Genomic DNA, 13,415 nt, shown 5'->3' with positions numbered 1-13,415 from the left:
TTCCTATGGGCAGGAAGCCTTTGACACAATACGGCAGCCTATCCCATACAAGAAAGCAGCCTAGAGCAACAGATGTGGCAAGGAGGAGCATTGTCTGGCGAAGTCTTGGAGGCTTGGGGGGCACACAGGAGGCTCCGTCACTCGGCAGGGGCAAGTGCTTAATTTAGTGCTTAGTGGACATTATGGAGAGCAGAGACACCTGAAATGGCTCTTACCTCGTGGCCGGCTGCCAGCACTAGCGCTCGCTCTCCCCTTCCTGTCTTTGCTGAAGTAATAGACCAGAATCAGCACCCCGAAGGTGATGAAAAGATCCGCAGTGATGATCCCTGCCACTGCCAAAGCATCCAGCTCTTCACAGTTTGTGCACACTGCCAGGAGGAGAGATGAAGGTGCTCAGAGATGGGCAGCCTTCCTTTCCAGCAAGGAAAGTCCAGGCCTCACTCATCTGCTTAGTGCTAGCAGAAAAGACACACTTCTGGGTGGGAAGGAGAAAAGAGCAAACAGAAAGGAAGGGGGACAGCACAGGCCATTCCATCCGCCCCGCCATTTCGATCTGCAAACAGACACAGACCGGGGGCTGGTGTGTGCAACCTCCTTTGTTACCCTCTGCTGTTCGCATGGCCTGAGCCCGGCGAGTACAAAACATCTCCTAGATCATTGCCTCCCCTCTGCCTATGCTGGACTCTAAGTCCTGAATGCAGAGCAGCTGCCCAAATTTCAAATGGCTCAGAGGCTTAAATCACTCTGTCAGGGTGGAGGTAAGCTCCCCCTGGTCGATGGGTCACAGAAACCAGGCTGTGTGTCCAGATGGGAGGTTTCCGCTCTGCAAGATAAGAAATGCGCTGGCCTTTGCGACAGACATTACTCTTGCCTTGTAGCACGGCAGAAACTACAAAAAAGGATCACGCGCTGTATATGTGGGAACCATTGACATGCAACCAGCTTGAGGACAGCGGAAGGGAAAGGCATAGAGAGCAGGGAGATTCCTTTTGCCAAAAATGTGCTCTTGGACTCTTTTGCTGCCCACACAGAGCAGTAGGGGCCTCAGCAGAATCGCATTCACCCAGCCCAGCAGCAGTGAAAATCAGGTCTCAGCTCCTAATATCTGTCACTGAAATGTGTAGACTTTATATTTAGCCTGTAGACTGAGTGCTTTTTCACTCACCTCTGGCATTCAGGTACATTTCATACTTCTTATCACCTGACGAACAACTCACGTTGGCAGGAGAGCTGTCGTGATGCTCTATAACATACTTCCTCTCATTGCTGTCTGCTTTTATCCCAGTTAACTCCCAGACTATGCTGCCTTCAGTCAAGGGACATGTGATTGTCACCGTGGTTCCGGAAATCTCCACCAGGAATTCTTTATTGGAAGATGGGCCAATGAGAAGGGAAACCAGCATTATAAATGGCTTCTGAGCAGGCTTCCCTGCCCACCCTTGATCCCCCCATGAGAGTTTGCTCTGCAAAATCTTTGATTTCATGGTGTAATGTAAATTGCCTGTGTATGTGTCTTCTGCATGCATGTTTTCCTTTAGTTTTTTACACTGATTCTTTGCAACACTAAACAGTATCAAAATACCATCACAGAGTGTTCAACTTTATGTCAGAGAGCCTGGCCATTCATTTTTCTGTTTATCCATACGCTTGCTGGTCTCTGCAAACGGCCAACCTTTCTTGGAGACCACTAACAGTAATCGGGGCAACTCATTATAGCTGATTTTTCTGATCAGTGATGACAGTAGCAACAAACAAAGAGGAAATTTTTTCCTTCTAAAATACTGCTTGAACTCAAATAATTCTATCTGCCTTTTAGTCCTCACCTGTGAGGCATCTGCAGTCTTTATGTCATGCTAAATAGTTATATCATGCTGGTAAAATACACTTACCCTCCTGTGCTTCGGTATCATCTGCAAAGGAGAGAATAGTAAGTGTTAACAAATCAGCCTGCTATTACCTTACTGCTTGTTGCTGTTGGAAAATGCCCAACCCTGCTTGGGGATCACTAGCAATAATTAGGGACAACTCATGACAGCCAATTTTTCAAATCAGTGAGATCAGTAACAATTAATGAACAGGGATTTTTCCTATCGTATAATATTTGCAAAATTCAATTATTTCTGTTTTAGTCCTCACTTGTGAGGCATAGTTGGCCTTTTTATCATACTAAATAGTTAAGAATGCTGGTAAAATACACTTACCCTGCTGAGCTGTGGTGCCAACTACAAAAGAAAGAACAATAAGTGTTAAGTAATTTAGCTACTGGTATCATACACCTTTCCTACTTCAAGGATATCCTTTCTGAACTCAGCTGTTTGAAAGAGATGTTTATACTCCTATATTTGTGTTAAAGGCATTAGAAGAATTCTGTTAGCTGAGACAGGATGTTGTTCTGAAATGAAGTCTTTTCCTTTGGAAGCCATTTTTAACACGGACTAACGCAGAATTGAAATTTGAATAACTTTCTGACCCAGTTTAGAAAAAGGGTTATTGCAAGCTGTTACACCCAACAATTTTGCTTTATTATCATGGACTAAAGACTGCTGGAAAATCATGCCTGGTTTCTGCAGTAAGAACCACTGTCCTCTGCAAGAGCGTACTCACTGGAAGATTGGACCCTGATGCTTGATTTAACGCTGTAAAGCAGTTTGTTTACGTGATTTTTCTCTCTTGGTAGGAAACAAGTAGCTCCATTGAAGTCTCTGGAGCTGGAGTATTATAGAAACAGTTTTTAGGAGGTCTGAATTCGACTTGTGATTTGCTTTAAAGACGTGGATAGAAAGTAACATAAGTAAATAAAGGAATGACCTGTATTCATGTGTTCAGTGCTGTTGTCTCATCCCAGGTAATGCTTCCTTTACAATAGGAGTTACTTGTAACAAAATTGTAGATTTGAAATTCCACAGGCATAGGACTTGGAAAGAAGGTGATTTGATGCTTTTTTCTTTATATAAGATGAATTTAAATTTGAAAAAAGAACAGGCCATTGCTAAAATGAATGTTTTCAATCTTCTCAAAGAATAGCAGTTGGTATTTGCAGCACATTGGCAGAGTAGCTGTAGTCTTATTGTAGTATCTTTTAATTATCTTTCAAACTTATCTCGCATAGTTACCAGCTTCTTTACAGTCTTTACAGATATCCTGCACTTCATCCTAAGCCAGCTTTCTTAAATGCTGGTCAGTTCAAACTGGTAAATGAAGTTGCTACCACTCCCATGATATCACAGTGAATCTGAACTGAAGTTATTTACCCATGATCACAAAATGGTTTAAGAAAAGTGCATGAATAAAACATAAAAATAAAACTAAAACCACAGAACCTTATAGTTCACACTGCTGCAGAAAGCAGTGCATCAAGCTCCAACCCTGCTGCATGAAGTTTGGAGACCAGGTGTCTTAGTGAATCAGCTAGTAAGCAAAAATTCACTAGGGAACTTAGGTTCTTTGCTCTAGCCTGAGCGCTCTGGATTCCCGTTTCCCCTGCAACAGCACTCTGAGGGGAATGCTCACTCTGGAGAGCAGCAGCTCCATAGGCACTGTACATGCCAGTTGCAGAAGATGTGGCTGCAGGTACTTTGCAAAACCAGTCACACGCCCCTATGCTTTCTCCTCTGCAGCCCCTGGGCAGCCACCCTTCCGGTCCCCGTGGGCTTCTGGCCAGCTGTACTCACCCACACACAGCAGGAGTCCCAGGAGAGGCAAGGGCCGCTCCAACTTCATCCTTGTGTTCCTCTTTCTCTTGCTCTTCTCTACCGCATCAATTTGACATCACTAAGGCTGGCTGCGAGGAAAGAAAGAACACATTGGCTTTTCAAGTTCTCGCTTACAAGAAAGAGGCCCAAGGTTTTTTCCCAGAACTGTATACGGCAATGAACTGAGCAGTGCTGGGGAGACTCACTGTTTCCAGTGAAACCTGCAAGCAGCCAAGAAAGATGGAACACATGTGATAAAATAAGCCCATGTCAGGAAGTGCGGAGGCTCAAAAAGTCTTCACAGAACGTCATTGACAGCAAGGGGTGGCTGCTCTGCACCAGCCCAGTTCGAGTCTCAGGAGACCTGTCATAACTGCCCTAGGAGCAGCAGGAGAGATAAACGAGCCTGGATTAGCTTTGCCTTTAGGACATTCCTAACAACTTTTCAAAGCGAGTGTTTCTGAAGTTCAAACTACTGCAAGCAGTTTAACACAGGAGGGACTAAACAAAGGAACCAGAAACACTACGAGAAGCTCAGCACCTAGAGACGCTGTACCGACAGCAGAAATGAGCTTTTAAGTGCCAGGCTGTAAAACCCGGGGGGGGTTTAGTCACTGATGATGCAATCTGGACTCTACTGCTGTAATTTTGCTCTAACACATGCTGCCTCTTCAAGAGTGGCGTTTGCCAGCTCTTCATCCAGACACTCCTCTGCGCACATACTGACAACGAGGAGCGCAGCGAAAGCAGTGGCTAAGCACAGCAATGTCTGCTGCAAGCCTCTGACCTGAAGCTAATGCGCTGCTCCCGATAGATACTCGACGACATGTTCTCCCATTGGGAGGGAACTCCCTTAACTGTGTTGCAGTTTCCCTTCAGTTTCAATACGAGACTGCAAAAGCAGTTTTACATTTTCATGCAGCATTCGTACTTACATTACAAACTGCACCTACAATAAAGTCAGCTTTATTTCTTTAAATCATGTTTATGTCTGTCTACTTTCCAGTCTAGCAGCCCTCACCAAGGTAAATGCTAGGGGGGAGGCTAAGGCTGTTTGGAGAAAGCCTCTGTCTCACAGGCTGCAAAAGCGGAAGGGAACATGGTGTAGCAAACCCACCCCGAAAGCCTGAGGCATCCTTCCATGCACAGGCGGGAGGAGCCCAGCCCCTGTGCTCAGACACCTCTGCCACTGGCCCACTCGGAGGCTTCGCACCGTCTCTTCCGAACAGCTCCCGACGCGCTGGATTCCCTCGGGTCTGCTGCCCCGGGAGCCGGGTAGAAGTGGCCTGGCTCCTGGCTCCACTAGAGGGGGCTCCTACCCCGCCAGCGTGCCCTGCCTCCCTCCTGCCAGCCGCGGGGGAGCGCCGCGGGAGGGGAACCTTCTCCTTCCGAGCTGGAACTGGAGGCAGCCAACGACCTCCACGCCTCCGTGGGACTGGGGCAGGGGCCTTTCCAAGCTTTGCTGCCAGCAGGGATGCTGGCATGGACGTAGTGGGAACACACTGTCTTTCCGTTTCCCTCTGCTTGATGCCTATAGAGGTGGCAGAGCTGCTGATACGGTTGTGAGGATCGTGGGTTTGAAGGCACGTGTCCACAGCAGAAGGCGCGTTGCAAAGCCAGCCAAGGCTCCCGCTCCCTCCTTCCACAAGGGCGCGCTGCATTTCCGCACCTGCCACACACCTCTCAAGCGACTCCTCTCCAGATGCCTGGAAGGGTGGAACTGGCTTCTTGCTGCTCCCCAAGAGCTCACCATTTAATGGTGACATGGCTAACGACAATGTTGCGGGCCCTTACTTCATTTATTGAGGTGCTCCCTTTAGCTGCCAGCTCTTTCTTTTACTTATTTCGCTTTCAAAATGAAAAATGAGAGAATTTTTGTTACTAGTAAGGGTGCCAGGGACATGGTTTGCTCTTAACAGTTGGAGCCAGCACGTTTTGAAACAAGGTGTTGAAGGTTAGTAAAAGCCTGCAAGCAAAGCGCGGAACCGGCCCTCTTCCCGGTCCTGCGCCTTACACAAATGTGGTCTTAAGTGAGAGCCAGTAGTGTTGCTACCTGGCCAGTGACCAAAGGGCAGTTACAGCAAGAAACACGCTTGTCCTGCTGGACTCTGCATGGGCTGCCTGAAGACAAGAAGTTGCTGCTGTGCAGAAAGACAATCTTGGGAGGCGGCAGCAAATTGACTGCTGAGCACCGCCTCACAGATACTTGAAACAAAACCTGAAAAGGCAAAAGTATCCTCTGTTTGCAAAACAAACAAAAAACCCCCAGCCTAATAAATATTTATGATGGCAATGAAAGAAATGGAGATGATGTTCTGGAATAGTAACTGAGTGGAAATCTGGGGAGATGCAGTGATGAAGGATTAACACAGGGCCAAATTATTCCTATGAAAACAGAGATATCTGGTATCTCAGAGCTATTAGCAGAGGCATGTTAGCAGAGACAAGATTCTCTGCGCTGTTCTGTGGATAATCTGTGAGACTGACGGCCTCAGTGCTTTTTTAGATTGCCAAATTTGTAACTTGAAGTTTAAGAGTTAAAAATAAATTCAGTATTCTCCTCAGAAATTGCCGCAAGGATGTCACAACAGGAAATGGGAGGAGAGACGTCCACATGGTTGCTCATTACCAGGAAGTCTGAGAGTCCTGCTGCTGTGCTCTTTCCACCAAAACCTTGTTCTGGCCAGCTCTGACATCCTCTCAATGTGTCCCAGGTAATCCAAAACATCCCAGTCGGAGCCCACACTGCTGCACAGCCCTCACTCTGCTCCTTAGCTCTGAGCTGAAGGGAGCCCTTCAAAACACCCAGAGGTTAGGGCACCTCCTCATCCCTGCCTTGGCACCACTGCAAGGAAAATTAGCATCAGTCACAACAAAAGCTCGTAACCTGGGATGACTTCCTGGAACTAGGCCACCGACCAGCCACAGCCAGCAGCAGGTTCTGCTGTTAAAGTGATTTATGGTCTTTGAATGCAAACATCCTTATTTTGCCAACACACATGCACAGCTCAGTTTCATGCTCTCACAACTGCCACGGGCCACCAGGAAAATATTTTGTGTCACACTGAGTTTCTCTAGTACCTTGAGCTGCTTGTTAAGCACAGTGGGGGTTTCCCCAGCTGTGCCTGGACTACCACTGGGCTGGACTGATTTCCAATGTAATTGTCTTTTGACTTTTCCAAGAACTTTACAAGCACCAGTTAACGCAGTCTCCCAGTTCTTCTGCGGGATGGCTACAACCAAGTAACATTATAATGATCACTTCATTTTACTGTAGGTATCTGTGTTTCAGTAGGACATTTGCATCCTCTGGATGTGTGCCCACACTGCTGCCACAGACTGTTTGGGCTTGCTTTTTTTGGATTGTTTGCAGGTTTTTGCCAAACAAATGGCCCTCATTCCTTCAGGCTATCTATAAACACCTTCAGGCAAATTTTCTTTTAGGAGTACAATTACCTCCCATAAGAGGGGAGTGGTTTCAGGTGGAAGCTGGGAGGAGGGATGATTGCAACACAGAAGAGCAAAGGAATATGGGAGGCAGAAGAAATTAATCTTACCTTGAAAATCTCCCTGTTTTACACACAGAAGTGAGCTGTGCTGGCCGCACCTTGCCTTTCAGTGCAAGGGCAGGGAGTGCTCTCTGACTCAAGCTGGCAGGAGTACTCACATTGCCTTGCAGGCCAAGCGGAGAGGAAGGAATTTGCTCTACTGTGCTGGGAAGGCTTTGAGAAACTCATCTTTCATCCGGTTATCAAGAACCTGAAACGAATTTCTGTTTCTGGCACTGCTCAACCCGTGGAGTACGGCTTTGTCTTCCCGATGGATGGCCCCAGCTGGCTGGGTGCTGTGCTCTTCCTTGGGGTACAGCTCCGAGGTAAGAAAACCTGGTACTGTCTGGCCTCAGTTGCCATCTTGACTTTCCTCTTCTGATCCCTTAATTATCGTCCTCACTGAGGCAGCAACTTTACAGAAGTCTCAGATACTACTTGTGGACGATTGCTGCGATTCTTTCGGTCCGGGGTTCACTGCAAGTGACACGAAGTGGTTGAGTTTCTTCGACAAACAGGTTTAGGTGTGTTCAAGCGGAAGAAGAACACTGATCTCATTCTGAGCTCTGGTTACATATCTTTTCCTCTCCTGCCAGGAATCTGGACTTTACTCCTAGCTGGTTTTTTCACTGTCTTTGTTACTAGACAATCACAGATTGTTAAGCAGCACTGGGTTTAGATCCTTTACACAGCAATGATTCCAGACTGACAATAAACTCGCTTGAATTTTCAGTGGTTTATAGCAATACAGCTGGAATCTAAGAACACCATGTCCTCCTTTCCCAAAAGCACACAGATACGCTCGGTAACCTGTCTTGAAAAAAGTATTTTACACTTATTTCCCACAGTTGTTCTTTTAAAGGAGTTAAAAATGAGGAGATTTGACACCGAATCTTTGGATGAGAAACATGATCTCTGCCAATGAAGTTTTTCAAATGTGAACACCTTCAATATTTTGGCATTTCAAATATTTTCTCCTTCGAGAAAAGAAATTATTTGGCAAGGAAGTCTTTGGTTATAAATTATTTTCAAATATGAGAAATGTATTGATTGTCTTTGTGATGAAGCCATATTTTACAACCCCAGACAAGCTTTTTTTTTGCTTGAATCACACTGGGGTGAGTTAATTCATCTCCCTAAAGTGACAGGAAATTATTAATATTTTCTTTTTCTGCTGGGTTAGTTTGACCAGTGAGGAAAAGGAAACCGATGGGAGCACATGATCAGGAACAGGGAGGACTGTCCCTTTCAGCAGCAGGAAGATTTTTAGCTCAGTATTGCTGTTTGGTGGAAACTAACTCACTAAATCAGAGAGCTAAAGCGGTCAGGCAAGCAAAACGGCAATTGCGGGGAAAAAAGTGAGAACTTGCAGCACCACCGTTTTGGTAGCACCAATCTGCCAGAGCGATTGAACTGTCTGGAATGGCAGAGCAAGCCAGAGGACAACTAGGGCTCGGGTGTGAGAGGCATCTTCACCAGCAGCCCTTTGGTTTTCCTATTTTTCATTTTTCTTCTTTCTGTGTCTTGATGCTCTCTCTCTTGCTGATTTCAGGGTACTCTTTCAGGGTACTCTTTCAGGGTAGCATCGAGTTAGCGATGCTAACTTATTTTTAAAGCGGCAGCTGTGGTGGTTTGGTTAACGGAGGATGTTTCTTTGACAAACAAATGCTTACAGATTTACCTTGAGGATTTCCTGTGGAGTTCCTCAGCCTGACTATATTTGACTATAGTTGTCCAGCTGGGCTATTAACCTTCTAACAGGCACTTCTTACATCAATAAGAGCAGTTTTCACCATGGTGTGCATGACACTCAGACTGCTAATACGAAGTGTATGAAGGAGAGTTCTAGCATGGGAAATAGCAATTGTTTATTGGGGCTCAGCAGTCCTACTTGAAAGGGCAGGACTGCTTTTCTGAAGAAATCTGCTTGGGGAATTGAGTGCAGTAGAGTGTAATCAGTTGTGAAAATGTGAGCAGGACAAGCACATGAAAAGTTGTATGGTATCTTTAGTGCCAGTCAGGAGCAAGTGTATATTTAAGGAGGGGTGGCATTTACAACAGCATTGCACCTCTTCTTAGATGTCAAGGTGGCTCATGCCTGAAGAGAGACATTTCCCCCCAAAACAAAGTCTATTGCCCCTGTAGGCAAGTCCTTCTCAGGGGCCCTTTTTCAACCAGATCTGTGTTTAACTGTGCAGCCACAAAACTACAAAGAAAGCACTGTACCAGCAGTTCAGATGAATACAAACTCCCTTGAAACCAGTACTGTGCAGCTTGCACATAACTGACAAAATCCATGAAGCACAGAGGATCTCTTGGATTCTGCATATGCAGGATCACCTCCCTCAGTAATTACATCTGTGTGCTTGTGACTGTCAGGTTAAACATTGACAGGGATAGATACGGCAGGCTCCTGCATAGACTAAATGCAGATAAGGAAAAATGATGAGCTTACTGCTAGACAGTAGGTTTCTTTAACTCCTGCTGTTTTTCCTGCAGCACTGCGGCTTGTGGCAGCCGTGGAAGTTCACACTTCCAAGGAGGTGGATGCTGTGAATGGCACTAACCTGCGGTTAAAATGCACCTTTTCCAGCAGCAGCCCTATCAGCCAGCACCTGTCAGTGACCTGGAACTTCCAGCCTGAGGACCTGAGTTCTCATGAGCCAGTGAGTGAGACCTTTACGCTCCATTTCATTGATGCACACTTGCCCAAGCAAACGAGTCCCAAGGCCCAGCACTGGCTAAGCTCAGTGACTGCAAAAATTCCAGGTGTGTGTATGGGTAAGCACAGCTGAAACACACAAGGCACTATCTTTTCAAATGGCCTCAGAGTTCATCTGAGAGCGACTGGGCCAACTCAGCTCTTCTCAGCTTAGGCCACGTGCCTCAGCTGGAGCCGCTCCTTTCATGTGCTGCTTCTATCACAAAGACTGCACACTGCATAGGAATGACAGCTTCCTCTCTTTCTTGTAGGTATTTTATTACCTGAAGGAGCCCTACAAGCTGTCTGCTGGACGGTTTAAAGAGCGAGTCACCTGGGATGGGAATATTGAGCGTAATGATGTTTCCATCATTATCTGGAATTTGCAGCCCACTGACAATGGGACATTCACCTGCCAGGTGAAGAACCCACCAGATGTTGATGGCACAATTGGTGAAGTGCGACTCAGAGTTGTGCAGAAAGGTGAGAGGCCAAGAACCCCACCAGAGGTCATGTGAATTTAGCCAGTGCGAAGCCTTGGCGGGTCTTCCTCCCCATTTGGGAAAATATGGAAGAAAAGGGATTATAAAGAGAAAGCATGACGGTGGTTAATGGATACAAGGGAAAAAGGAGCCTGAGGAAAGGTTATATTGACGGATACAGGTTCCCAGCCTCATACCAAGAGCCCTCTGTGTGTCCCTCTTGTTCATGTATCTGTTTCTCTCCATGCAGTTCATTTCTCAGAAATCCACTTCCTGGCTGTGGCCATTGGGTCTGCTTGTGTTCTGATGATCATTGTGGTGACAGTTGTGATTATCTGTCGACACCGTCGGAAGAAAGCGCAAGAGAAGAGGATCCAGGTGGCAGACACTGAACTGTAAGGACAGAGGAGAGACAGAAAGGCTTCTGGGAAAGCTTGTCAAATATATCTTCACAGCTATTCTGAATCATTGGCTTGGGCCCTACACTAAGCGTCTACAGTGCAAAACTGCCAGCACAATTAGCAATAATTGCTGCTTACTTGCAGTCAGAACAGAGCCCCAGGACGAACAAGCTTTGGAGTCCTCATTTTGCTCTTGGCCTTTACAGTGGCTCCTCACTCAGAGAAGGATTCAGCTGTTGTGGTGGTAGTTGGCACATGAACACTTTGTTCTTTCCTCCGTGAACCTGACACTGTGGTCACCATGCATGCAGTATGCTTATTATCTTATCATGTAACTTCTTTTTGTATATTGTGTATGTTACACGTAACGCAGAAGGTAACTCTGCTGCTCAGAATATCTGATGCTGATTTGAGCTTTTTTTCTTTTTTTCTCCCTTTTTTTGTAACAGAAGAGAAAAGGAGAATCTGAAGATTAGAGAAGAAAAGGAAGCCAGTCCGTTAGAAGACTAGAGGTCTTTGATGGTGTATACAATGCAGGTATCCATTCAAACATTCTCTAATTAATGTCTGAGTGTTACTGCAGACTTTCTAAGACTGTTTTACTTAGGAATTTCACTTCCATGGCCATGGAAGCCATAAACAGAAACAACTGAGATCACAGTCACACTTTGGTCTTGAAGAGCCTTCAGACAGACTGACAACTGAACAGGCAGTGGAGACAGAACTGCCTCTTAACTGTAGAAGAGATTTCTCCACCCTAGCGTTGGGGATCATTGGTCGGAAAGCCGTTGTTGCTGCTTTCTGTGACATGCCTGCTTTGTGGATAAAGAGGAAGGAATTAATTTCCTTTCACCAGTTTTGAATCTGCTTTTTGATTCATTTAATCTTTATTGTTTTAAAATTGCTACAGAAAGACTGAAACGGTTTCCAGATTTGCTGGCTTTGCTGAAACATTTCAGCATAATTTTTACCCACTCAATTTCTGAGGTCAGCAGTTGCCTCTACTATTTTTGTTTTCAACAATAACCCTGAGTAATGAATCTGTTTTGGTTTTCTTATAATCTTTCTTCTTAGGTACTTCTAAAGCAGATGGTGAAAGCTTTTAATTTCGGATGTTAGAACAAAGCCGAATTACAGACGCCTCATGCTGCGAGTGTGGTATCCCTGCTCAACCTGAAATTCTTGCAAGGAAAGGGGATGACGTTAACATAAGTTGTAAATTTCCTTCACTGAAGCAAAGCAGGAGGAACTTGCCCCATGAACAAGGAACTTTCCTTAATCTTCACACCTGCAGAATGTGAAGAAGGCTGCTCTGAAGATGAAAAAATGCCAGAAGATTTGAACAAAAAGCCAAGATAGCTGACTGAACAGAGATTTACAAAGTGTCTGAGCAGATGCACTCTTGTACTGTAAAAATCACAAGGTGCGTTTGTGTTGCCCTATTCTTCCTCCCTCAAAATCCTCTTTGACATCACGAAAAGGAAGACTGGCTACATGAGGGATCAGAGGAGCAGCCAGTTGCTACAACGTACTTCAAATCTCTTTGCTACTTAAAATGGGAAGTATTACAGTTCGGGAATGTATGCTGTTTCTTATTAGGGATAACGTTTACCAGCGGGTGTGTTTTTTGTATCGATCTCTTGCAGCTTCAGTAGGCTTTGTAACTATGGTAGCTGAGGACACTGTCTTCTGCTGCACAGCGCGTGGCCATGCGCTTCTTTTTTTTTTCCCTCCTTTTCCCTTTCCTGCTCTGCCGGTACACCCCAATGCCGACCTTTCCCCTCGGCTCTCCAGCCCCGCTCCCCCCCTTCCTCTGAAGGAGCACACCACTGCCAGGCGGGACACTTCTTTCCCCTGCTCAGCGGCCTTACACACACCATTGCAGGTGCCCCGCAACTTTGGCTGGCAGTGGCTGCTGCGGTTCAAGCTCAAAGACTGCCCTGAGCAAGTGATGCTCGGGTGGTGTGCTGTCCTGCTGCCGTCTGGTGTGGTAGCAGCATTCAGTGGCTGCTAGCATGGTATCAGGCTTCCAACAACAACAGCAATATCCCACTTTCGCCAGGTGCCGTTTATTGCCCAGGTGACCACCAGCGCGTCTCGCCCCTGTGTTTGATGCGCTCACTTAGCACATATCCTGTACTTCCATAGGCTTAATCTCTCTAAGGCAAACGAAGCCCCAGATCATTGAAAATGGAGAGCTGTTACGGTATTTAACCAGCACCAAATCAAAACATCAGCCCATTTGTTTAAAGAGTATCTTTATGACTTTATAACTCTACCTGTAATGTGCTGGCCACATTATCTGTTTGTATGTTTTCATTTTTGATCATGCGTGTCATAAATAAACGCGCCTTGTAGAGAGCAGTGCCGGTGTTACACAAGCCTGCTGCGCCCTCGGCACCTCAAACGAGGGGATTTTCTGCTCTGAAAAGTGCCAAAAAAGCAGCCAACTGGCCAACCCAGAAACGGACAGCCCGGTGTTTTCGGGGGGCCCTGCTGGACGCTGGGCGCCAAGAGGGTCGGGGCCCGCTCCCACCCGAGAGGGCAGAGAACCGGGGCCCCGGGAGGGCCGGTGCCCCCGTCCGCCGTGG

At 46.3% G+C, this 13,415-nt stretch overlaps 2 protein-coding genes across 2 annotated transcripts in view; one reads left to right on the top strand and one right to left on the bottom strand.

Annotated features, from left to right (window-relative positions):
• Window positions 1–3,720, bottom strand: part of CD3E (CD3e molecule, epsilon (CD3-TCR complex)) — a 5,056-nt gene extending 1,336 nt beyond the window's left edge. The window contains exons 1-5 of the mRNA XM_009573191.1: window positions 3,672–3,720; window positions 2,202–2,222; window positions 1,890–1,910; window positions 1,166–1,363; window positions 216–368 (exon numbers count right to left, since the gene is read on the bottom strand). Of these exons, the coding sequence (XP_009571486.1) occupies window positions 216–368; window positions 1,166–1,363; window positions 1,890–1,910; window positions 2,202–2,222; window positions 3,672–3,720 (442 nt within the window). The remainder of the gene's footprint in view (window positions 1–215; window positions 369–1,165; window positions 1,364–1,889; window positions 1,911–2,201; window positions 2,223–3,671) is intronic.
• Window positions 3,721–7,366: 3,646 nt separating this feature from the next.
• MPZL2 (myelin protein zero-like 2) lies at window positions 7,367–11,334 on the top strand. The gene is made up of 5 exons (XM_009573190.1): window positions 7,367–7,566; window positions 9,740–9,906; window positions 10,214–10,424; window positions 10,674–10,818; window positions 11,274–11,334. Exons 1-5 carry the CDS (start codon window positions 7,512–7,514, stop codon window positions 11,332–11,334), a joined length of 639 nt encoding a protein of 212 aa, XP_009571485.1. The 5' UTR covers window positions 7,367–7,511.
• The last annotated feature ends 2,081 nt before the right edge of the window (window positions 11,335–13,415 follow it).

Source organism: Fulmarus glacialis, unplaced genomic scaffold, assembly GCF_000690835.1.
Source record: "Fulmarus glacialis isolate BGI_N327 unplaced genomic scaffold, ASM69083v1 scaffold42352, whole genome shotgun sequence".
NCBI lineage: Eukaryota > Metazoa > Chordata > Aves > Procellariiformes > Procellariidae > Fulmarus > Fulmarus glacialis.
The sequence above is the reverse complement of the archived record's forward strand: the minus strand, read 5'-3'. Positions and strand labels throughout refer to the sequence as shown.